Source organism: Manis javanica, chromosome 1 (genome assembly GCF_040802235.1).
Source record: "Manis javanica isolate MJ-LG chromosome 1, MJ_LKY, whole genome shotgun sequence".
Classification (NCBI taxonomy): Eukaryota; Metazoa; Chordata; class Mammalia; order Pholidota; family Manidae; genus Manis; species Manis javanica.
Genome location: NC_133156.1, coordinates 14,198,947 through 14,225,360, shown reverse-complemented (window position 1 = coordinate 14,225,360; position 26,414 = coordinate 14,198,947). Strand labels below are relative to the sequence as shown.

Sequence of the window (26,414 nt, the reverse complement as noted above, 5' to 3'; positions counted from 1 at the left end):
GCTCAAGCCATTCCATTTTAAACAAAGAGTATAGTTCAAATGGAGCAGGAAAACAACCCATACAATATAAAAGTGGTGCCATTTTCGAATCTCCTCAACCAGGTCTTACTTTGCTTTCAATATGAGTGTAGTGTTTGTTTTCAGTTTTCTCAAATAGTTAATAAAGGATTAAAGAGAAAATTAAGTTCTGTGCTGTGCCTCTTCGTGCCATCACAGTGGACAAGAGATTTTTGTTTCATAAAATCTACAAGTTTAATAACAGATTTCCTATGAGTGCACGTTACTCTCTAATAGGGATTTAATCACTCTAAGAGGTACATTCCCTCTTTCAGTGTCTGAGAGTCCCCATCTTTTCAAGGATACTCTTTTCTTCAGTGACTAAGTAGCAAGGACCTAAAATAAACAAAAAATCCATTTTTTTGAAAATTCTGATTTGTTAATAGGAAATCGTTCAAAGTGATACTAAGGTGGTATTTGTAATCACAAAATAGGGCATATTCATTTCAACTGCTTTGAAACTGAGACCCACTAGGAATGGGAATCTGTTTGCAGGACCACGTACTTACCTGCATGGATGTGAACTAATACCATTCCCTGTTCATTATACCATTATACGGAACACAATCAACTCCTAACAGAGTCTTTTAAAATGCCCATTTAATGAACTGTGCATTTTAATGGCCACATAGAACTTCTGAGTTAAGAGAGATCTTTGAGAAACTCTAGAAAATTTGGGGAAACTGAGGCTGAAACAGAGACATCAGGTGCACAGCATGCAGAAGCAGGGTCTGGTCAGGCACTCAGGCCTCCCGCTGTCAGTTCTGTATGCAATTACATTGATTCTATATTTATTTTTATATTCCATATTTAAGGTTAAAAAAAACTAAGTTCATAACTTTTGTTTGTGAGGTTTGTGCCTTAACTCTTCCTCCTCATGGGAAAGGTCTTGATAATCTTGATTTCACTCTAGCTTATGAAAGGGACAACTGGTGGGACCATTTGTATAACTAATAAGAACGCCACGTGAGACCACAATGGGAACGTCTATTTTTATTTTTATCTGGAGAAGTGATCTAGTTGGTCTGACTTACAATAGCCCTTGTATTCCTGATGGAGTCTCGTGGAAAACACTGAAAAACATCGGGAATGGAATCAGCCCCTGCCTCTGGGTGAATACTTAAGTCACAATGGCGCCCAGCATCCCTGTGGGTACATCAGACCATCACTTTTCTTTCTTGCTCTCTGCTAAAAATCACACCTGGCTTTACTGGAAAGTTAGGGTCTAAACTTTTTAAATGAATGTTGAAGATCAAAGGCTCCAAACGTATAAACTTGGGCTCCCATATGTAAATGACAGTGTTAAAGGGGTATCTGCGAGGCAGTGTGAAGTGACTTACTGACCATGTTCTTAACCGCAGGTTAAAAGATGGATTACCCGCGACTGAGAGATCTGCTCGCTATTTGGTTCATGGCTATTCGCTAATTATCAAAGATGTAACTGCAGAAGACGCCGGGGACTATACAACCTTGCTGGGCATAAAGCAGTCGAATGTGTTTAAAAACCTTACCACCACGTTAATTGTTAATGGTGAGTTTACTGTTCATACTTTCTTCCGGTTCTGACAGAGGTGAAATTAATGACATTTTATAAATGAAAAATCAGTATAACAACATCAGAAAACCAAAATTGTAAATAATTATTTTTAAAAACCACTTGTACCTCCATCATAACTATTTCATGTCTGCTCACTACCTTCCATAAGCAATGATTTTTTTATAACTGTAATCATAATATATATATACCATGAATTCATTTTTTTAATGTTCTCCAACACTTCCACTTTTATAAAGATTGCCATTATAATGACAAATAGGAGGGTGTTTCTGTTTTTGCTCATGCATTTGTTGCCCTGACATCAAAACCAGTGAGAATATGGCCTTTCACTTTGTGGCCAGGAGAAAGTCATTAGAACAGCCCTTGACTTCCTGTCCTGTTCTTTATCACCTTTCCAGTGAAGCCCCAGATTTATGAAAAGTCTGTGTCGTCATTTCCAGACCCAATTCTCTACCCACTGGGCAGCAGGCAAATCCTGACTTGTACCATTTATGGTATCCCTCAACCTACAGTCAAGTGGTTCTGGCATCCCTGTGACCGTACGCATCCCAAAGCAAGGTAGGGACTCGTTTTTTGAATAACTTGCAAATACTTTTTGACACTTGGATTCAGATTCTTTAACGGACATAGATGGGAGCTTGCCGATGGGATGTGCAGCATATTTGGGACCAAGGCTTTTCCTGATCTGGAGAGAGATAGGCAGTGATTATTATTCTTTACCCAGTTCTAACCATTCCAGAATTTTCTCTCTAGTTTATAGCTTTAGGAGCACAGAGACAGAATTGAGATCACCCTGTGAGCCATTCAGAACTCAGGTTGACAGTCCAGTCTCTTGTTTTCCAACTGGGGATCCCCACTCTGTGGCTGTACCACTATATCATTTGCACAGGTCTTCCCACTTCTTTGTGAACACTGGATATGACAGGAGGTCTTCCCAGCAGTGATGATGGCCTCCTTTCATAGGCTTTGCTCCTGCTCTTCCACCTGCCTCAAAGGCGCTTCAACCCATTTTCCATCTCCTAAGAAGTCCTTTATCCTGCAAGCCTCGGGTTATGTTACCTTCTCTGCAAGCCTACCTGACCGCCTCATTCAGACTCCTTCCTCCCTCCTCAGAATGAATGGCACTTGGTTTACACCATTGTTATGTCACCAGTTACGCATGCCTTTGTTTTTTCTCTACGCAGTGAGGCCATTGAGAGTAACCCTGTATCTGCAGGGCCTCAGGGCCTCGGCACACACAGCAGATGCTCGCTGTGCATTTGCTGAATGAATACATCCCTACCCTCTGCTAACTGTGCCATGTTTCCTTGCATCCTGTTGATGACGGAGCCCTGTTTGCTTTTCTTCCATTTTTGTTTAGTCTAGAGGAATGATACTAATGATGGCTCATGGGAGCTAATAGCAAGAACAGGAATAGAATTGATAAATGCAGCAATAAGATAGTATTGAGACTGCTCAAGAATTATTATGCCAGATATGTGCCTTACTGCTTTTAACTCCATCTGCTGTTTGAGAATTCAGAGAATTGCTACTTAAAACACAAAAACGTAGCTGATAAAAAGTAAATAAGACATGATTCTAGCATAAACAGGAGTGGCTCTTTGTTTTGTTTTTGGATTCTTCCTGCAGTTGCAATGCTTCATCATGTGTTTTAATCTTTTGTTTAAGGCATATTAATTTTTCTGTTAATGAAAGTTATTGGGGAATTTTGGAATTCCTAAGAAGTAGCTGTTTCCACATGTCTGATTTCTCATCTGAGTGTCATTTTCTAAGAATAGAAATAATGTAGAACTTTCAAATCTTGAGTACCACTTTACCATTGGGGATATTTAATTCAAAAGAAAGTGAGATGTACTGAGATTTGGGTATTATTTTGCTAATTTGGGCATAGGCATTCATATGTATGGACCCATCCCTTTAAGGCCTTGGTATTTGTGCTAAAGTAACATGCAAATAAATAATTTAAGCTATTAGATTTGGATAAAAGTATAGAGTTGAATTGTTTTGTGGAATAGCGTCACCTTTTGTAGATACCTTTATTGACAATATCAAATATAAAATTTCAATTCTATTCAGGACTAGAGCTAGTAACTATTCTAGAAAATAACAGTTATGAGTGATAGAACATAATATTATGAAGTTAGGTTTGAATAATTTTAATACCATATGGTTTGGGAAGGAGGTGAGCTGAGGTGGAAGTTTGTGAACATTAGCTCTCTTTTTCCAATATCTTTGTGGTATATGGGATCCTTCTCCCACGTTATGGAGTAAGCCTACAGAGGCGAGGAAAAATGTCTTTTTCCTTCTGGAACTCTTTTAAGACTCAGAGCAGTGCCTTCAATCTTCAGTAAATGTGTTTTGACAGTTTGACTTATTCTGTTTAAAGGTATTCATTATTTTTTAACCAATCACAAGCCAGATCTGAAAGGAAAGTTTACTTCTTTGGTGCTTTGTTAAAAAAGCATGTTGTTGCTTGCAATTGTCTTCTGAAAATGTGCATATCCATAAGAAGGCTCATGTATTGGTCAGCAATCTGATGGAGTAGCTTCTCTGGGTTTGGGCCAGATTTGGTGCTTGATGGTTAAATCAGGAAACTTAACTTAGAAGTATTTCAGAAAGATGTGGGGGACCTTTGTGCCCTAGGAAACAAGTAGAATAAAGAGTAACTATTGCACACTGTCAGTTAAAAGCTAAAACTGACAGGTATATAAAGCCCTCTTTAATTATTAAAATTTTTTAAAATCTTATTTTGAGTTACACAGTAACATATTTATTTGTATAACAGTATCTGTGCATGATCATCAAGAGATTAAGTGATTAGTATATACATGTTACTCTTGAATATGTAGACTAATTCTTGGTATTTAAATATTTTAGGCTCTAAAGGACACATCTATATATATGGACACAACCAGAGTATTAATTTAGTTTTGAGGTTAGAATTATTTAAGTAGCTCAAAATTATTAATTGGTTGAATAATACATTAATTGGTTAATGTATCTAAATGAAAGAGGTTCAGACTTAAACTGTACAGTTTTCAGGAGTTCAGTAAATACATGAATATATTTTGAAGTGGTCAGAATTACTGCTCAACTAGTTCATCTTTATGAATATTAAAAGCCATAAATAAAATTAACAGAAATTTCCTCTTTTTTAAAAAACAAATGCTGTAAAATGCTGAGCAATGTTTTAACTGAACAACTTGTGGTTTTTGATTCACCTAGAATTTTTTCTGATAAAACATTAAGGAATAAAAGAGGGGAAAGGGTGGTTACTTTTAAACTGATAAACTTAATAAACTGAGAGGAAATATAGCACAGTCTTTCCCCCTTTTACTTTTCTGCATATTTGGGTGGTAAAGTAGTAGGAGAATTAGAATATTTCTTTTGAATTTTTAATAACATTCAAGTAAGTTCATGCCACTAAATGCAGTGGAATTTTGGGTTTTTCTCATCCCCAGCAATTGGCAGAGACTTCTAAATAGATATTCCTAAACTTGCTCCAGATTAGCGTGGGCATAAATCTAGGGACTATACATAAGGATCTTAAGCTCATAGTTCCTTTCACATGTGTGTAGTTTACAGCTTTTGATCATGTAAAATAAAGATAATTATACTCGCTTCATAGGGAGAATATGAGGATCATGGTTTTAATGATTTCATTTCTCTAGTAAGGCTCCAAAAGTTTTAAGGAACTTGAAAAGAATTCTGCTATAGAGCAAATTTCACAACAGTCGAGAATTTTTACCTAACAGTTCTGAGAAGTGAACACACATTATGCACTGTAGAATGTAATTTTGCCAGGCTTTAGATACAGAATTCGGTAGGTCTGGCTTGAAGAATTGAGGAAAACATAACTGATGATTTTTCAGAAGAAGAAAAGTGAAAAAGAATAGAGATGAGTTAGGCAAAAGAAAGAAAAAGCACAAGTGTGTGATGAGGGAAAAGAGTGACTGTCCCAGTCGGTGTGACCTGTCCCGTTGGTTTCCCGTCATGGGAGGAAGTGGTTGGGACTTGTGGGTTGGCTAAGGCTGGGGTGTGGCAGAGTGGACGTGGGAGAGCTGACCCCCGCTCAGCATCCACATGGGGTTTCCAGAACTTCCCCTCCCCCTGGGCTTTGAAGAACGAGGTAGGACCCCCGCATCGCCCGTGCAGGGAGCCGGTCTTGCTCTCACGGTCCTCGGTGAGCTGTGACACAGCCCTGGGAGCCTCATAGGAAATGCTGTTTGGTTGAGATTGCCCTCTGCAAGGACTTCGGTCTCTAAAGGAACAAGTAATACTGGACAAAAGGGACGGGCACTCTTAGGAAGAATTCAAGGACCTCAGGAGGGAATGGGGAAAGGCCAGTCTTGGTATAATCTGTTTGTACTCCAGGTCACTAGTTACATTTTTCTCAGGAAGAATCTAGGATGTTCAAAGACTGCTTTAATTCATGGGCAGTTGAATACCAAGGAGCCCCTCAGGTACCTGGCTGCAGAACCTTGTGCCTAGGTGGGATCCCGGCCCCCTACCAACAGGAGGTGGGGAGTGGCGGCCGCCGGCTCACCCTTCCCAGGGGTCTCTGTTAACTCACATCCCCTCCCCATTGATGTCCAAAGTCTACCTGGTTGTTTCTGAGGAAGTCCTGTTTTGTTTTGTTTTTTTAAACTAAGCCCTGCCTTTAAAATGCTGAATGTGTTGGGTCTTCTCTTTAGGGAGGTTTCAGGCCTGCTTGTGTGACTGCGGTTCTGTTTTTAGAGCCCACATGCTTCAGGCCACAGACCGCTTTCATTCTCTCTTCCCGTGTAGCTGTCCTAATTATAATTTCAAGGTGATAGATAACTTTGACAGATATGACAGAGTTGCAGCACACACTCTTCTATTACCCTTTAATGGAAAATCATGTTAGATTGGATTCTTTGTGAAAATCTTCTTTTCTTTATCAGCTATCTTTGATGACCAATAAAAATACATAGAAACTTCTGCTACTTGTCTTGCATTAGCATTGCTCACATCTTACAAATTCATTTTGTACCTCACCAATATTCGATCTAAATATACTGTCAGTCATCTGCTTACTACACATATATTTATGGGGTACCAAACCATGGGCAAAATATAAAGATGTCTTTAGCACATATGGTTTAACGTTATGAGATCAAACACCATTGGTGATTTCTGATTCTATCTCTGTATGTACCTGTAGAATATCTACTCCACAGACTCAGCGACAGAGACCTGGGAATCAAGGAAGTGGGTTCTATTCTTGGCACAGTCCCTGACTTCTGGGTGACCTTGGCCAGCTATTTAATCTGTGCTTCAATTTCCCCTGCTGTAAATGGCAACTGCCGCCCTTCCCCTTTCTTAGCATGCACAGCTATTAATGAGTGAAATGAGAACGTCACTTAAAATTACTTCTGCATCTTTCAGAAAAGCTTGAAGTGATCCCTGACTTGTTGCACACGGATATTTCCCTTCTGCTGCTTACAAATTATAAAGCAGTTTGACCTGAGGATCAAAGCCAAATGAACAGAAAAAAAATCTATTTATGAAAGTAGGATGGTTATAAGACGTCTTACGCCTAAGCATGTATTTGTGGCTCAGAACTGACTCAGTAGTAACAATGTTACAGATCACCCCCTCAACAAAAGAACCCAGCAGCTCTCCACGTTGGCGGCAGTGCCAACCTGGACTACCTTCACCAGCCATGGTCCAGCCCATACACATGAAGGCATCATCATTCTTTGCTCTATTGTTTGCTTTATTTGGTCTTTTGCCAATGAGCTCCTTCAGAATGTGAAAAATGTAGCTGGATTCTCAACTCTTGGAAAGTGGAGGGAGTAGAGTATGCGTTATTACTTTCTTAGCTAAAATGGTAGGTTTTCTAAGAAAAAACTAATAAGCATACATGGAATCTCAAGGAACTGCTTCCAAACCTCTGAAGTGAGTCAGATTTGGAGTCTCAAATAAAGACATGCATTAGAGGTGTAGCAGAAGGTAATATTCCCTGCCACAAAATTTGATGTCCCGTTGCTGCAACATTTCATCTGCCCCAGCAGTAGAGTGCTGTGGGGAGTCTAGAGAAAGCTGGCTACTCCAGGACTAAGTGTGATTTACTGGGGATTTTTTTAGGTTAGGGGTTGGGGGGTGGGTGGCCTACAAACTAATGGAAGGCCCAGGCATCTAGGAGCTCTGAGAAGGGCCTGCCTAATTGCATTTCTCTATTGTTTACATCAGCAAATTGGCAAAGAAAGGACGGGCTGCATCATTAGGGACGTTAGGACTAGGTCATTTGGGAGAAACATAGTTTTGTGCATCAGAAGGGTATGTAAAAACAGGACAAACACAAAACAGTCGCTAATGGTCGTTAATTAGAACTGTACTCAAGGACCCACATTTAATTGACTGCCGGCATGAATGCCTATTGCTTTACACTGAAATAGTTTTATGTCTCATATTCTATTTTCTATCTAAAAAATGAAAGTTTCACCAATTTAAATACTGAAAAAGTCAACATTTAGTAGGGCTTAAATGTAGGTCAGATGTCTGAGAGATGCTATAATACAAGAAGGCCTATTCTTTTGGAAATCCAATTACATACTGCATGTTTTAATATGTATCACATTCCCCTCAAGTACTCATGCAATTTGTACCCATGTGTCTCTTGATGCGTGTTCTGTGCAGTGTGTGTAAGGGCCAGCAGGCCCAAGCCAGGCATGCCACAGAGAACTCTACGCTGCCATACACAAAACCCTGGATCAAAATGGGGACTGTAAAGGGTACCACTTCCCCAAAGGCCACCTTAGCAGGACTTTTAGCTTGAACAAACCACCAAATAAACCTGGCCATCTTATACAGTAGGCCTTTATCACAAGTGAAAAGCGAATGTTCATTTACTAATGAGGAACGTCTTGCTTTCTGTTATATAATTACTGGATGAGGACGTGCATGCTGCTTAATGTGAACGTTTGGACAACGGCCCTTATTAATATTTCATACAAAGTCTTGAGAACAGAGCATGAGTTCATTTGCCAAATGCCTCTTTTCTATGCTTTGGGAGATTTTCCTTTTTCCCCCACTCTTTATAATAATACAGTGAGTCTGATTAATAATTGTTTCTAATGAATTAACTGTCTCCTGTAATTGCTCTCAAATATTTCATTATGTGTCCAGATTAAACCAAAAGACTGTCATAGGAAGTCTACTCTGGGTGGTTTTTATAGGGATCTTTTGAGCAAAATTCAGTGTAATTTCCCAGAATTAAAAATACCAGTGGTGACACACAGTTTGGGAAGATTCCTTATGAGGACTGGTAAAACCTCTCCGATTTTCATTGACCATATTCACCTATTTTTAAAACTTGAATGGGCATTTTCATTCCTGAATCTAGAAATTAATATGCTGACACAAGATCCTTAGGTAATAGATAAATAGGACAAATCACATTTAAAACATCACCTGTTCTTAGAAGTCTACATTTTAGTTGTCTCTCCACTGACTTGGTAGACTGTTCCTTGAAGTACGGATTGTAGTCTGTGGTTTTAATGTAATTTCCCCACCCTTTAGGGGAAAAAGCAGAACCTGGTGGGTTGGGAAGATGGAGAGGGTGTGATGGGCTTAGACTGTGGCCCAGCTAGTGTCTCAGAATGGGCTTCACATCGCTAGGCCTTGTTTTCACACTTTCTCTAGAAGCCTCAGGGGATGGTTATCTATGTAGTAATAATAGCTGTATTGGATTTGAATGCAATTGTCTACTTAATAACAACTATAGTAGGTTTCATCAGTGACCCCTTTCTAGTGCCAAAGCTGCGTTTGTCCCTTAACATATATACCTTATCCCTAATCTGTGCAACAATTCTACATAAGGGACATAATTTCCCAGAAGGAAACAGAAGCTCAGAAAGCTATTTCTCAGGTGTTTTCAGATCATGGACTAGAGGAGGCTCGGCAGGCTGGCATTTCAGGTTACTTCTCTCCGGTGTCCCATTCCCACAGGACTCCTCGGTGCAGACCCTATGGGTACCAGAGGAAGGGGCAGAAAGCCTTAAGGGGACAGGTTGGGGAGAGGACTGGCCTAAGCTATTAGGATTACTTTTGTCACCAGTGATTCCATTCTCCCTGTTGAGTTAGAGTTGAACGAAGGGTGGTGAGAAGTTAGCAGCAGCTGGGAGAATTTGACTCAAATTTCACAATTTCTTTGGGGACTGTTGATGACCTACCCCTGGTTTGGGCCCCAGACCTGCAGTTGGGAAGAGACCCTTTGAGGGGGTGTAACCCCATGGGATGAGCAGCTCTCACTAAAACTAACCTCAGGAGGAAACAACTCAAGCAGCAAACCTGGCGGGTTGACTGCGGCCCTTGACCCCACTGGGACTGACCTTCTCCACAACTTTCACCCCATGCAGGGGTGTCTGATCTCCTGCAGGGAAGTCCCCATTCCCTTATTTCTTGTTCAGGGTTTATTTTCTGGATCAGGATTCAGCAAGCATTCAGCCCTCAGTGGGCCTCACAAAGCTCATAGATGTTCAGGCAAGGGACCCAGGAGAGTTTCTGAAGGGGATGAAGGAGGAGGAGGTCAAAAGAAAATGAGGGAGAAAGCACAAAGGTTTGCAGTTGATGAGCGAATGCAAGCAGGACTTGGAGGCTGCAGATTTCAGCTTCGGCGTACCTTGATCTGATCACTTTGAAGGATGAATTCATTTGGAATTAGGAATTTTGGAGATAAAAAAAAGAGTTTATTTTATAGATGAGAAATGGAGGCTCAAAGATAAATAGTTATGCTCATTCATAGCTGGTTAATGGCAAGCCCAGGACAGGACCCCAGCCTCTGATTTCCCAGGTATTATTCCTGCTCATGGTTAGTTCTATCCTAACACTGTATTGAGTCTCCCTGGGAAGTGCTGTAATCTGGTTGAATAAATGAACCAGCATGATTCCAGTGGATGGCAGACGGTGAGTACTGCAGTATAAAGGAAGCACCATGGACGTAAGATCTGAGCCCCAGAGATAATGGGTAGGTACTAGAACGTTAAATGGAAGGTCCCTCTCTCCTTCCGTAGGCAGAGTGTTATGGGGGTTGGAACGGGTTGAGGAGTTGCATAGGACATGCCTCAAGAGTAATTTGACTGGCTCATCAGATTTGGGTTGAGAAAAAATAAAAACCAAAATTAGAAAGGTAAGTTTGGACCTGACGTGGAATATCTTGAATGAGGGCTAAATAGTTGGGCCATCGGCTCAGCTTCCCTGGCTAATGCCCAGGTGTTTGGCTACCCACTTACCACAGGCCCACCTGGTACTCTTGTAGACTGATGGACCTTTACAGGCGCATGGCTGGCAGTCTTATTGCTGTGACATGTCTTCAGAATGTGTTACAGGCACTGTATCCCCCAAATTCTGCCTTCCATGGTCAAGGGCTTAGAATCCAAGAACTTGAATTTTCACTTGGGCTTTTTAGAAAGTCATATGGGTGCGTAATTATCCCATTTCTAAGGCCATTAATGTCCCATGTGCCTTGTCCTCATTGTTGAACATTATGTAAGATGATCACTGATTGCTACCTTATTAAGAAATCCCCTTGTGAGTACGAAAAAGTCTTTGGATAAGTAAGGTGGGGAAAATCAAAACAGGTATTTAGAGATGACGTCAAATAGAGACTAGCGCCAAATAGAAGATTATGGCTGGGGATTTCTATTTTCGTTTTCTTTATAGCTGAAAATTATTAAGCACTTATCTACAGTATGTTAAGTGCTTAACATGTGCTTTGTATACATTATCGCATTTAATTATTACAGAATTTCTATAAAGCAGATACCATGACTATTACCATTTTCTAGGTACAGCTCAGAGTTCAAGTACCTTGCTGGGAAACCAGCCTGGTTCACATGTCAGAGACTATAAATGAGTGGCCTTCTAGTACATCATCACCCAGGCACCTTACCTGGCACCACTGGGATTGGTTCTGTAACAATTACTTAGACAATAAAATGAGTAATTTTTGGTCAGAAGCTCATGATCCAGAAAGCAATACATTTTGATTGGCATGTGTGATGACATCAAGAGCCATTTTTGAAAGGTGTTAGGATGCAGAAGAGGAATATAATCTAGAGTTTAAGGACGTGGGCTCTGGAGCCTGGATCCTGGCTCTGCCACTTATACCATCTACCAGCTGTGTGACTGTGGGCTAAATACATCACCTCCCTGGGTCTGAGTTCCCTGAACTGTATACAATAGAGATCACCACACTGACATCTTAAGTTAAGACTGTTTGGGGAATTGAATGAGATAATACATATGAAGTATTTAGGCCAGAGTGCTAAGTTTGATGAAAGTTGTCCAGTATTTTTAGGTGCTCTGGGGCCACCCATTGCAAAGCAACCTCCCTCTGAAGTGGCGTCATATATCCACTAGTATCCTGTGAGAGTAGACAATAATCTGATAAAACAATCCATGCTGTCAGGTTAATGTTCTCCCAGGGAACATTCTCACACCTTCGGACAGGTCTTCTGACTATAGTGATTTACCCCAAAGAATTGAAGATGGTACCAAAAGTGGTAGAATTTTTGGAATATTTACGAAATTTGAGGACTTAAAATATCCTGGATCTACTCACATTTGTGGATTCTACTTCAGCCATTCCAGTATCTGTTGACTGAAGTCTCATCCAGCCTATAGTAGCATATGGACTCTTGACATTTAATTCGCTTCTGCTCAATTGTATTGTGATATTTTCCCATGGATTGGACTTGTCTCTTCAATAAATGTGTGTGTTCCTTAATAACAGAAGGGACTAAATCTTGTACTTCTTTCAGTGGACGTGATTTTATGTCTTAAACAGAAGGTGTGTGAGCAAATTATTTCCTATTTGAATGAAATGGCGCTAATAATCATGAACCCATATTTTTGTTTACCCTTGAAGAAAGGAGACCATTGCTGATTACTTTTCTATTTTCCATGAGGCCAGAAGATGCTTTCCTGCATGTCAGCATCACTACCCAAGTTGGAATTGTCCATGACAATCAGTGTGTCAGATACTGACACCGCCGTGCTGAGTTCGCCCCTGTCCCAGTCAGATCCCCTGAGTATCCTCATTAATACCGCTCACTGTGACTGGACAGCACTGCTGATGGTAACACAGTGCTTAGTTGAGGTGGGTGGGTGTGAGGTCATTTGAGGGTCAAGAGTGCCCCTTTTCTCAGCACGTTTGCAGTAAATGATGGATGGCAGGGTTGACACTGATATGAGGTTGAGTCCACATCTAGACAGGCCATTATCAGGATTCATGCTTATCAGGCAGTCGACTGAGCAGGAGACATATGTGCCCCTCTACTGCTCAGTAGGCACTGAGGTTGTAATGATGAATAAGACATAGTCCTGCTCTTAAGAAGCTCTCACTCTAGTCAGATCATAAAATGATAGTAACATTAATGATCGGTCTGCTGTGTGCCAGGCACTGTGCTAAGCATGTTGCACAAATTAACTCTTTTAGTACCACCCTAACATTTCCTGATGCAAAAGGATCTTCTTTAAATTATTTCTCTTCTGTTTGTTTTTTAACCCCTATAGTAAAACCAGTAAGACACGGTAACATGGGGTTGCTCCTTCAAGTTGACAATGTTAAGAACACATCCATTTCCCCAGAATTCAGGGTGGTCCGCACAAAGTACAATAAATAACAGAGCAAATCTAGATGAAAAGAGAAAACAGGATAAGACTAGTTAGAGATACAGCCGACAGGCTTTACTTTCTTACTGTCAAGAGAGAGTAAGAGAAATGAAATAGGTATAAGATGAAGCGGCCTGGAGGCTAAAAGCAAACCAAGAAAATCAGCAATACTACAGGTTTTGGAAAAAACAAGCCAAGAGAAGAAGAACCTTCCAGAGAACTGCGATCCAAGAAAAACAACGTTTCCTCTCAGACTCCGTGGGATGTAGTAGACAGACTCCTCAGCCACATGTCTACTGCAGTGAGGGTCACGGGGATGGTAATGTAACTTCCCTCCATGTTGACAAGTGGCAAACACCAAAGAATGTTTGAAAAGCAGGGCGTGGGCTGGTATATTCCAACAATTCAGAACTACCCAAAGGATTGAAAGACTGCAAGTCCTCTGAGCAGTTCTCTCTGAGGGGGATCCTCATAGATGGCCTTTTGCTACCCAGGGTTACTTAACGAAGTCGTCGTAAAACCATGACTTGAACCCAGGTCTGACTAGCTCTAGAATCTATGTTCCTTATGCTAAATTGTGAGTCGACACCCCGACCGGATGGTTTTCTAGACATCTCAGTATTGACCTCAGTATAACTCATCTGCTCTCTTCCTTTCGGTGAGAATAAAAGGTGACAATAGTTTGGAAGACTTAAGACTCCTTGAATGTGTTGGAGTAAAGGATATTATTTGTAGCCACTCCTAACATTTCCCCAAAGCTTTCTTATTTTATCAAATCACCCTTCCTCCGCTGACAAGTCTTTTACTAGGAGGAAAAGTGAGTGAACAAAATGGGTGCTCTCCCTAAGGCCCGTATCTAGACATTCACCAAGTAAGATACATGCTTTGAGCCTCCAGGCCACCCCGGTTAGCGCTGTAAAGACGCCTGGTGCAGATGCTGTAAAAGATAAAGGAAGAGTCAGTGTCAGGGGTAGAGGGGCCGCTGGAGCACTTGGTGGAAGCAGCGGTTGGGAAGACAGGCCTCGTTCTGAGTGTGAATGGGCTGGGAGGCCCTCGAGAGCAGGAAGCCGTGCAGGGGCCAAGACGCTCACGGAAAAGCTCTTATCTAAACAGAGGTGGCCAGGACGCTGGATCACCTCCACCATTGTCCAAGACGCTGACCCAAAGCCTTCAATCCCTGCAAATGTCTTCTCCACTCCCCCGTCTCCATTCAAACAAGAAGTAATTTTCAGCATGGGCTCCAAGGCGTCACGAGGTCTCCCAGTGCACGAGTGTCACCTCCAGAACCCCCTCAGCCTGACCCTGTGACCACCCTGCAGGCCCAGGCCCTTTTCCTGGAGCAGAAGAAGCAGGAACCATTCTATCTAAACACTCCTTCCAACGCTGCACCTTTTCTGCCAGCATCCTCTCCTCTATATTGTTTTATTTGTTTGGAGAGAATGTGAGAGGAGGGGAAAAGATAGTGTTGGCAGATTCTATTAATCTGATGGCTCGGACGCGCTGTCACTAATGTTTTGACACAACACCCACAGTAGCAGAGGAAAGTTCACATCAGCCCTTCAACAGGATGGTGCACCCTGATGGGGAGCCGGCCCTGGTTGTGCCCTCTGGCAAGCTGCCAGGTGGTCTCTTTTTTCCTTTCTGTTTTTTTTTTTTTAAAGACATTTTACAGCCTAGATTCGCTCTTTGTTACCGCTCTACCCCTTTGTTTCTTAACTTGACATGATTCAATATTCTTTACAGATTCTAATCACGGTTAGCACGTGCACTCACATCCCATTAAACAGAGAAGCCGCGTCCCCGCAAGGAGTCCTCAGATTTCATCACCTGAGAAAGAAGAAGAGAGAGAGGGAGATTCTTCTGTCTTGGGCCTTTGTAGAGCTTTCTAGAGCGTCTTTTTCTCCTACTTAAATGTGCTTTAATGATACATTAACAAATACATGCATTCCTAGGCAATGGCTCAGGCTCAAACAGGCAGCCCTTATCCCCTCCCCAGAAGCCCAGCTTGAAGTTCACTGCCTGCCCAGAAAATGTTGGGAAGCAAGGAGATGAAAGGAAGTTACCAGGGAGGGAAAAGGATGGTGATAAATGCTGGGTATTTTATTTTGTTGCAAGATTTTTTTTTTAATGTTAAAAATGATCAGCCAGCAGAAGGCCGAGAGTTCCTATAATTGTAGCGTCAAAACATTTTTATGGCCAAAATGAACTAGGATATATGTCAGAAATGTGATTATAAAGTATTCTCCAGCCCTTTCCCTTTCCACCAAAGGGAAGGGATTAATCTGATGGCTTCCTCTCCCTCTTGGAAGCTAGCATTTCTTTTCTCTTGATGTCTGACATTGTACCAGTGTGATTCAGAGGATCCCAGGAGTTTTCTTACCACATGCCTCGAGGGCAGCCAGAGTCACCCTGTGAAGCTTGGTGGTAAAGGTTTTGAGAGTTTCCTTGGGAATAGAATTTATCCTGTGTGACGGGCTGGGCTCTGGGGTGGTGGGAGGAGTTAGGGCTATCTGGGTTCTAATCGCTGGTCTGCAACTTTCCCTGTGTATCTGAACAAAGTGTTTGATTCTGCAGAGCCTCCATTTCCTTATTGGTAAAAGGATTTGTGAAGTGGAGATCATAATGCCCCATTGCACTGGGAGCCCATGAGAATCCATTGGCCCTAAAGGTGTGCGGCGCGTAGCCTGGGCCTGGCCCGTTATTAGCAGCTTAGTGACAATGAGTTTCCCTTCGGCCAGCCAAAAGTCAGGACTCCACAGAATGGGGATTTTGAAAGGAAGGTCAGCTTATTATCATTTATTATAGGATGAAAAGGGATTCTAAACAAACAAAACAAAACATAACTCTTTATCTTAAGGTTCAGGCTGTAGAGTAGACCTTCGACAGTTGGTATGAAACTTGTTAGAAATCATTTATGAAATGAGAATTTGGTACTGGACACCTGTAGGACTCTCGGTGCCAGAGCAGGCACTAAACAGAGGGGCAATCTCTAGAAAGGCTAAATGAAGGGTGGAAACTTCCCACCTACCTCTTCAGAGTCTATCATTTTCTCATGGAAAAGAGCCGCTTCAAAGAAAACAGATACCAACCATTGGTGGCTAAGGCTCACCTAGCTGGACTGTCCCTTCTGATTCCGCCAGATGTAAGAATCCATTTTCTAGAGAAAAGCAAGTGCTAGCTCCGTGTTTTAGGTAGGGGGAAGGGAAAAGAGAGGCAGGAGGAAAAAAAATCAGAAAATCAGAATTTTGCAAAGGCAGCATCTAAGAAAAGCCCAGGGGAACACAGATGGGGACCTATGGGTGCACGCAGTGGGCATTGTTGCCTGCACTACGTTTGTAAAGGAGAGTGGGAACTGAGGTCAGACACTGTGGGATGACTGTGTGATGGACAACTACACAATAAATTGGAATTGTAATAAATTGATATGAACCATGCACACATTTGGCACGCAATACATTTTGGCTCTGTGCAGTGTGAACTGGCCAAATTTTGAGAAGAAGCTGACCATATTATGCATATGCAAAAAGGGCTAAAAGAGAAATTAACCCTCCCATGTAATAATGGTATCTGTGCAGTGACTATTTTTTTATTTTGTTACCATTAATCTATAATTACATGAAGAACATTATGTTTACTAGGCTCCTCCCTTCATCAAATCCGCCCCCACACCCCCTTACAGTCACTGTCCATCAGCATAGTAAGATGCTATAGAGCCACTACTTGTCTTCTCTGTGTTGCACAGCCCTCCCCATGCCCCTCCCCCATATCATACATGCTAATTGTAATGCCCCCTTTCTTTTTCCCCCGCCCTTATTCCTCCCTTCCCACCTATCTTTCCCAGTCCCTTTCCCTTTGGTAACTGTTAGTCCATTCTTGGGTTCTGTGATTCTAAGCAGTGACTATTTGAGGAAACGTTTCTTCAGACAGACAAAGCAGCACTCAAGTGTGACAATTTTCCTGTTATATGATGACAGCACATGTCTAATTATGTTACATGTGATGTAAGGGTTAAGTGCACAGATTCTGGGGTGAGCCCGAAATGATTACAGGTTTTGCCTGGGTCCCATACTAGCTGTTCAGCCTCGGGGGATTTACTTCTCCAAGCCTCAATTTCCTTTCCATTAAATGGGGATTAGTATCTACGTTTTAGGATGTTGTACAGATTAATGAGATAGTGAATGTGAATCATTTAACACGGTGCCGAGCATGTAGAGACGATCCTTAGTAGTGTATAATACTGCGTAGTGTCTATTATAATCATTAGAGCCCATGGTTACGATGCCTGTTCGGGCCAGCCGTCCACTTTGTCAAGGTGGTAGGTTTGAGCCCAGTGTTGGTTTGGCCTTTGTGGCCTCAGACTGCCTTCACCTGTCTGGTCACAGAGGAGCCAGGTATTGATGAACATGAAGGGAACAGGGCAAATCCATCACCTCTACAGGAAAATCAGCCCAGAGCCTGTGGGTCAGTAATGTCACCCTGATCTGTGGGCGCTGGTGTTTTCCCAGTCTGTGTGCAGAGGAGCCTGGTAACATAAACCAGGTGGGAAAGCCCATAGATGGCCCCTACTTGGAGTTACACAGACTGACGTGCCACATTGGAGGGTCCCAGCTCCATGTGCTGGGTCTGTAACTGGCTACTTTCTCATAATTTATTTCCATCAATCTCTAGTCCAAAACTTCATGTGTTTCTACTCCAGGGCAATCGATGAGATGACATGGAGTACATACCCTCTTACCCCGGAAATTTTTTTTCCTCCCAATGGTTATAAATACCTGATGCTATTGTACTTGGCATGCTGTATGCAAATGGAGGTAGGAGTCCTAACGCTCATTAGGGAAGGAACGGAGGCCTGGAGCATGGCGAGGGCAGCGTGGAGCTGAAGCTGATAACAGCGGCCTTGTCCAGAATAGTGCATGGGAGCTTTCTTATCTCCTTTTGGCAGGAGGTGCTGGAGGCTTCCTGTGCGAAATCAGGAGCGAACCCTGCTTTCCTCTTGTTGTTCAGCTTCCTCCCCCCTCAAGACGGTTCCCAGCACCGTGATTATCTTTGCATCTTCAAACATGGCACAATCTACTTCCTTAAGGGCTAGATGTATTCTTAAGGCTTAGGCCAATTCCCCTCCCCCTCAATCTCTTTTCAAGTGCTGTTATGTAGTCAGGCTCCTAAATGACGTTCTATTTTTATGGTTCCAATTACAAAGAGGGAAAAAGAACAGTCCCCCAGTTAGAAAATAGCCACAGAATCTGCCCTTCCCATGCGGAGGACCTTGCCGTGAGGCTAGCCTGTAGTTTCCAAACCAGGCCCAGGCCGTCGGTAACCACCCGGGGCCGGGGGCAGAGGTTGGCAGCCCACAGTGAACTCTGTGGGCAGACTGCATTTCCCTCGGGAAACGCCTAGACTTGCTCTACTAGAACATGTTTCTTTGCATTTCCTGAAGACCAAGCGTATGAAATTACGATCTTTGTCTAAGGCTTTCCCTTATCTTTTCAATGTCTTTGGGGAAAATAGACTGAAATTCAAGGCTTCGTCTCTTCCCAGTACAGTAGAATGTCACCTGTTCCATACAAGTCCACATGCACATGTCTGATGTAGATGTACATACATGTAGTAACCCCCATGTACATGCTCTATATATATATATACATTACAGATACTCATATGTACTGAGTATGTAGGAAAGTGTGAGGCTGCATAGTGGGGCAAGGTGTGCATGTGATGGTCTAGAAAATGCAGAACACTGAAAGGAAAACTAGGGCAGCGTGACCACTGCATCACTGAAGTGTTCCCAGTAAAGAGCAAAGTGTCTGGTTTCTTCTGCTCATCAGTGAAAGTTAAAATGTTCACTTATTTTACCTGCAGATTATAAGAACGAGCTATTAGAAAGCACAGAAATTCCTTAAGGAATGCTCAGTCCCTATTATTTCCTTTTTATTTCAAATCCTATAACCTAACTGTAAAATCAGACATTTTAAAAACATTTGGAGAAATCTGATACATGAACCAGATACAAACAAGACCCTAGAATTATTGTGAATTCTAGTAACTGTAATTAGGGCATTCTTATATTAGAACACGTGCATGTTTTTTTAGAGATACGTACAGAAATATTTAAGGCTTGAATGACACAATCTCTGGGTTTTGCTTTACAATACTTCAAAAAAGAAAACAAAAAGGAAAAGAAATAAAGGATAGATGAAACAAATGTGGCCAAGTCTTGGTAATTGTTAGTCTGGGCGATGGGTATATGGGGGTTTATTAAACTATGTCTCTACTTAACGGTACATTTAAAACTACTCAACGATTAAAACAAAAAAACTCTTACTAGAAACAATGTATCAGTGCCTCATGCCTGTTTGTATGTTTACAAATGTTTATGGAGTGCCAAGTACATGCTAGGCCCTTGCTTAACTCTGAGGACGGAGTGAATAAGCAGATGTGGCCCCTGTTTCCCTGTAGCTGCCCGCCCCGTGGGGCCTCAGAGCAGCAAATGGAAACTTAGCAAGTGACGAATGCTCTGCAGGGGTCACTTGGGCCAGTGTGCCCCAGGAGGGGAGACCAGCCCGGAAGGCTCAGTAGGTTAACACTCAGGAATACTTTCTCAGCTCAAGGACAGAGGGGTCTGTTCACCACAATCCCTTCTGTCTGATCTGTTCTTGCTTATTTTATCCTCTCCCTTGTACCTTCTTAAGTGACTGCAGCCCTTGGCTACTAAGTCAGATCAACCACCCATTCTTTCTGGAAATTGAGCTTTCTAGTTCCTCCTGGTTTGAAATCTCCAGAATCTGCCCAAGACATGTACAAATTAGAGCCCAGCAAGCTCCTGCTCACCACAAATTCTAGTCCAGAAGGTGAGAATACCGAACAAGTCAATGAAATGTTCACAGTGTAAGTAATCACAATACAACCACTTCCTGGCACTTAAGGGAGTGCTCGCTCTGTAGGAGGGGAGGTGGGGGGGACTGCAGCAAGGAGGGAAATGGGGAAATAAACAGCATCCACCCTGATGGTGGTCGGGAGGCAGAAGAGATGGCCAAGGGTTGTTGTGGGTATTAGGCAGGTTCTTCATCTCTCCTTTCCCTCGTAGGCTGGCAAAGCGATGCAAACCTCGGGAGCCCACAGATATTTTTTTGAGTCACCTAAAATACCTCTTTGTATATTTGCATTGCATCCCAAATAAATCCATATTTTAATCTCATAAGGCTGCTTTTAAGGAATCAGTATTCATTTCATAATAAAGGGGAGAAAGCATGCCCTGTGCAGAGTTTGTATCCTGGGCACCTGCATTCTGACCTGTGTGGGACAATGCGAGGTTCTGAGCAGGGCATGGAAATATAAATTACAGTACCAATTAAAGTGGGCTTGCTGTAGGCCCGTGGAGTGGTTCTGACCGTGAGAGCCACGTGAGGCTCACAGTGGTCAGGTAAACTGCTTAGACATCAGGTGGCAGGTGGTGAGGGGGCTCTAGTCATTGGTAACTGCCTGGGTGAAGGTGAAGGGGTCAGGGTGCATATGCACACACCCCATGAGACAGTAAGAATAATTCCTGACTTTTCTATGGTGTCTTTCATTTAAAAACCCCTCTGAGTAAATCAATTTAATGCTTGCATAATCCCATAAGATCGACAAGGCAGATATATTTTAATTCTGATATTTTCAGGTGAGAAAATCTGTCATGCAGCTAGAAGCCAGGTGTCCTGACTCCTGGCCCAGTGCTCTCTGAAGTAACCAAACCAAACTGCGATTTGACTAAAACCAAAGGTTCCCATTGGGGTAAATTCAGAAAAGCAGGTAGGGGCTGAACTGTGCTTGGCCTTGAGTGTCAGACAAGGAGGCCTGGGATTGTCTTCAGTACAGTGGAAGCTTTTGGAGCAAAAAAGGATTCCACTAGATAACAGAACATGGGGGGGGCGGTGTGGCAGCAGGTTGTGTGGCTGTCAGAAAGGGGAAAGCCTGCTCCAACAGGCTGGCTAAGATGTTTCGGCTCTGGCCAGGTGAGGGTGGACATCACAGGCTTTTTTCTTGTTTGGATTTTTTATTCATATGGGCCTAGGATACATAAAGTATAATAAATGGTCAGTAAATATTTACCAGTGATTTTGAGTAGTAAACCTACTCAGAAGGTTACCTATAATAACATGTGTTTGCAAGAACATGCTAACTTCAGATGTAGGTCAAAGTCGCTCTTTAAAATTGTACTCTTCTAGCTAGTTTAATAAGAGAGAGATTTCATGGCCTCCTAGAAACAAAAAAGATCTTAAAGGTAAACAACTTCAACACCCTTACTTTATAATGAAACACTTGAGGTTTGAGAAGTTACAGGGCTTGTCATGATAGACCAAAACTTGAAAAGAAAAAGACCGAACTGAATGACTGCCCAGGGATGTGTGTTTCCATATACACTTAATTATCCCTGGAAAAAACTAGCTGTATAATGGAATACTGATTGAAAGCCAATTTGATAGATGTGAAATGCTGTAATTTCCTTGAGCTTTCCATTCATTAACATAACTCCATTTTTTTTCTCTGTGCATGTTTTCTCTACTAGGAACTAATTAAAATCTAGATGTTAAATTTCCCAATTTATGCATTTGTACTTAACATTTAACATTTAGAACAGAACAGGAAGATGTAGGGACATGCCTGAGGTATGGGTATTTTTCAGATCAGGCTAAATATATTTGCTATTTTTAAGTTTTGAGGATGGTTATTGGGAAAAAAATTTAAGGAAAAGAAGAAAATGTATGACTTGGGTACCTGAGGACTCACCCAGTGATTTTCCTTTCACCTGTCACTATGGGCTGGACCATGCCACAAAGCAACACAGTGATGACTTACTTTTTTTAAAAATAGGTATGACTTTTGCTCCAATAATGAAGAGTCCTTTATCCTGGATCCTGACAGCAACATAGGAAACAGAATTGAGAGCATCAGTCAGCGCACGGCAATAATAGAAGGAAAGAATAAGGTATTGTTTATAAAAATAAGCATCATATTATTTATTTTAAAAGCATGCACTCAGCTCCTAGTTTTGGGTTGATCAGAGCCAAAAGTAATTTAAATGTTCAAACAAAAATTCAGAGAAGAAAGACAATATCTGAGATCTGTCTTCATGAATTGATGCGTGAATGAACTGCTGTGTGCTCACAAAGTAATGAGTGCTTGGCGGCACTAACGGCAGAGTTGGCAGTATGCCTTGAACATCAAACTGGTCCCTCTCAGTGGTTCTCAACCCTGCTTGAATATTAGAATGTTCTACTAGTTACTGCACTTGAATCTCTGGAGTACAGCCCAGAATTCATAAAAGCCTCCTGGGAAATTCTAGCATAGAACCAGGACAGAGAATCACCGACATACATAAAGTGGGATGTCAGTAAGCAAAAGCTAGTCCAAGATTTAAGGCCAAAAGTGAATAAATCCATTTCACATGATATCTTGTTTTTCCCTCTCTTTATAAGGGCAAAGCCTGACTAAGTTTGGGTATATAAATACACACAGTATATCATGATTACCTTGACTTAAGAAATGCAAATGCCACTACAATGAGTTATCACCTCACACCAGTCAGAATGGCTAGTATCAAGAAGACAAGAAATAATGGGGGTTGGTAAGGATAAGGAGAAAAGGGAGCCCTGGTATACTGTTGGTGGGAATGCAAATTGGTACAGTCACTGTGGAAACCAGTATGGAGGTTCCTCAAAAAATTAAAAACAGCATTACCATATGATCCTGAAATTCTACTCCTGGGTGTTTACCTGAAGATAATGAAAACACTAACTCAAAAAGACATGTGTACCCCCATGATCACTGCATTACTTATGATAGCCAGCATGCAGAAGCAGCCTAAGTATCCATCAATGGATGAATGGATTTAAGAAATGTTTTATATATACAATGGAATATTATTCAGCCATAAAAAAAGAATGAGATCTTACTATTTGTGACAAAATGGATGGACCTTGAGGGCATTATGCTAAATGAAAGAAGAAAGGCAAATACCATATGATCTCTCTTATATGTGGAATCTGAAACAAGCAAGCCCATAGACACACAGAATAGATTGGTGGGTGCCAGAGGTAGGAGGTGGGGGATGGGCAGAATGGATAAAGGGAGTCAAAGGTACATGCTACCAGTTATAAAATAAATAAGTCATGGAGGAATGTGCAGCATGGTGACTATAGTTAGTGATACTATTTTGTATATTTAAAAGTTGCTTAGAGAGTAGACTTTGGAAGTTCTCATCACAAGAAAAAAAATAATTATATATGGTGAGGGATAGTAATCAGACTTATTGTGGTGATCATTTTGCAATATATACAAATACTGAATCGTGTACACATGAAACTAATACAATGTTACAGGTCAGTTACACTTCAATTGAAAAAAAGAGAGACACACAAACTTAAAAAAATCCGGACTTAATCCAGATTTATCGGGCATCTTTTCTGCCTCTCTTGTACCATCCATTCTCTACTCACCTAACCTTAGCCTCAGCACTAGCCAACACCTGTGCACCAGGCAAATCTTGGTGAACCTCAGAGCTGGTGTCTTTTTTTCTGCTTAATTAGTGAGAGATATACTTAAAAATATTTTATCAGGTACAGGGGTAGTGATGCTTTTAAAAAAGGAAAAAAACATCAAATAACCCTTTGTGGAAATGTCTATTTATCCTTGCATATCTTGATTTGGCAGTCATTAACATGGATGCTGCCTGCTTGAGTGTGCTTATGTATGTATTTGTTCAGCTGTATTATTTGCATTTGAAGGCAATAATGTAGATGGCACCATTCTCCATGGTAAGCTTTAACAATAAGAATAAATAATATCTGAAGTCTTCATTATGAAAAACTTTTTTTGTTGTAGAAAAGCAAGTTGTCACCAAATACTAGAAAATTCCAAGATGCCATTGATGGTGTCAGTTCATTTTGCCTTCTCATGAACATGTCAGGTAGATGTAGTGTTAACTGCTGGATATTAAGACAAGAATTTACGAGCTTAATTTCAGTGACAACTTTCAGAGTTCTATTTTGGTACCATATGGCCAAAAATATACAACATTTTTTTGATATATGCACATGTCAGCATCAGTTGTTGGCAGGCCAGAATGGTTATCTCCAATTTAAAGATAACAACAATTGGGTGACAAGATGACTAACACAAAACCTCACAGCCTAGAAGTGGCAAATGAGAAACTCAAACCAAAGTCTTCCTATCCCAAAACCTAGTGCTCTGTTAACCCAGCCAGTACAGAAATGAGTTAAAATGGTGATGGTTTGCATGAAAATATCGATAATCACTTGTCAAGGATTTAGGAAAAGTTTTTATAACTACCGCAGTAACTCTGAAAAAGAACTCCAATTCTTTTTCTCTAATAGAAATGAATAGTAGTTTAAAACGTTCCATGGTGTGTAGCTCTTGATGAAAGAGCACCTGAATAAAATACGTAGAAAAACCTGAAAGTTTGAGTGACACTACATTTCTTTAAAAAGGAAATTGCCTAGGCTTGAGATGGATTAATGATTGTGCATTGAGCATTGACCCCCCTATACAGAATTTTATTGTTGTTAACAACCATTTGATCAATAAATATGAGAGATGCCCTCTCAAAAAAAAAACAAACACACACACACCAAAAAGAAAAAACACAAAAAAAAGGAAATTGCCTTTGAGTAGAAAGCCAGTTGTCACCAAATACTAGAAAATTCCACGATGCCATTGATGGTGTCAGTTCATTTTGCCTTTTCATGAACATGTCAGGTAGATGTAGTGTTAACTGCTGGATATTAAGACAAGAATTTATGAGCTTAATTTCAGTGACAACTTGGAGTCCTATTTTGGTACCATATGCCCAAAAATATACATCAGAAAAGAAAATGGGAAATGAAAAAGCTAGGTGAGGTTCCTTATTAGCCTGAACCATGATGTAGCAACCTGACTCCGTGTAGTTAGAATTCCAGTAAAGACTGTGGGCATGGAGCAAGCAAGCCTGAGTGACATAAAGGAACTGCTTTGATTTGTTTCCATGTGGGCCTGAAATAAAAGTACTCCCTTGTAATTTTGTAGTTGTGCAGAGGTTTTAAATAGAGACTTCCAGACAGTTGGCATTTGTGCCATCCCGCCATGACCCAGGAGTCAAGCTTGACCTGTGGGGTCATCGCTGCCACTTTTTATCTTGGATAATCATGTGCAAATCAGTTCACCTCTCTGAACCTGAGTTCTCGCCACCAAAAAATGGAGCTAACGATATTTGCCCTACCTAGTGTGCTCATTGTTACGGAGATGACTGCCACGTGATGCATTTCCAAAACTGATTGTGACCATATGCAATGAAGACTATTTGCTAAACAGTTTTTGCATTGAAAAAATGAGTAATCTTTCTAAACAAAAGCCGACACACATATATGGATATGCACATATATGTCATATCCTGTTAACAGCATGACTGTAGCGCATTAGGTTTTAAGCAAATTATTAATTTCATGTCCTAAATTTAGAAGAATTTACTACTTTTACTGTAATGTATCTTTTTGTGTGAAAAAATTTACCTTTCATATGATGACAAATGGCAGCTTTGCTATTTCAGAATTATTTGCTATGGTCTCTCCTTTGCAATTAAAACCACTTCTATTTTCTGCACATTTCAGAAAGTGAAGTCCCAGTGTTGACTATAAAAGTCCTTTTACCAGGAGTCCTAGAGCTACATGCCCATAATACCACTCCACAGATCAGTGGATTGCAGGTCCCACTGGAGCACCTGTTAGATTTCAGGGCCTTGCTTTTTGCTTTCTTCTTTGTTTTCTTTTTGTTTGTTTGTTTAACTGAAGGAAGGGTGCAGAGGACAATAAAATTCAGTTTCCTTGTTGGCAAGTTTTAGCCTAGATTTGTGAAAAGTGAGTCATCAATTAGGGTTGCCAATAGCAAATGCGGAGTTTTAGTATTGTTTAAGTGGGGCTGCCAGACTATCGGGTTTGCAAATATAGAGTAGGAAGTAGAAGAACCCTGTTTTTAAAAACACACACACACAGGAAATACACTATTACAGTATTAATTCCGTGAGGATAGAGAATCGTGCAACTTTAATATTTTAGCAACATGTCCACTGAAAGCATTTTGAAGTTACATTGAGACATATGCGTACAAGTCCATGACGGAAGTATTACTA

At 41.2% G+C, this 26,414-nt stretch overlaps 1 protein-coding gene across 7 annotated transcripts in view; it reads left to right on the top strand.

Moving 5' to 3' along the window:
* FLT1 (fms related receptor tyrosine kinase 1) overlaps positions 1 to 26,414 on the top strand; it is a 172,570-nt gene that overhangs the window by 57,092 nt on the left and 89,064 nt on the right. For all 7 annotated transcript variants that reach the window (XM_073228657.1, XM_073228647.1, XM_073228655.1 and 4 more), the window contains exons 9-11: positions 1,419 to 1,588; positions 2,014 to 2,173; positions 22,106 to 22,220. In XM_073228657.1, the coding sequence (XP_073084758.1) occupies positions 1,419 to 1,588; positions 2,014 to 2,173; positions 22,106 to 22,220 (445 nt within the window). The remainder of the gene's footprint in view (positions 1 to 1,418; positions 1,589 to 2,013; positions 2,174 to 22,105; positions 22,221 to 26,414) is intronic.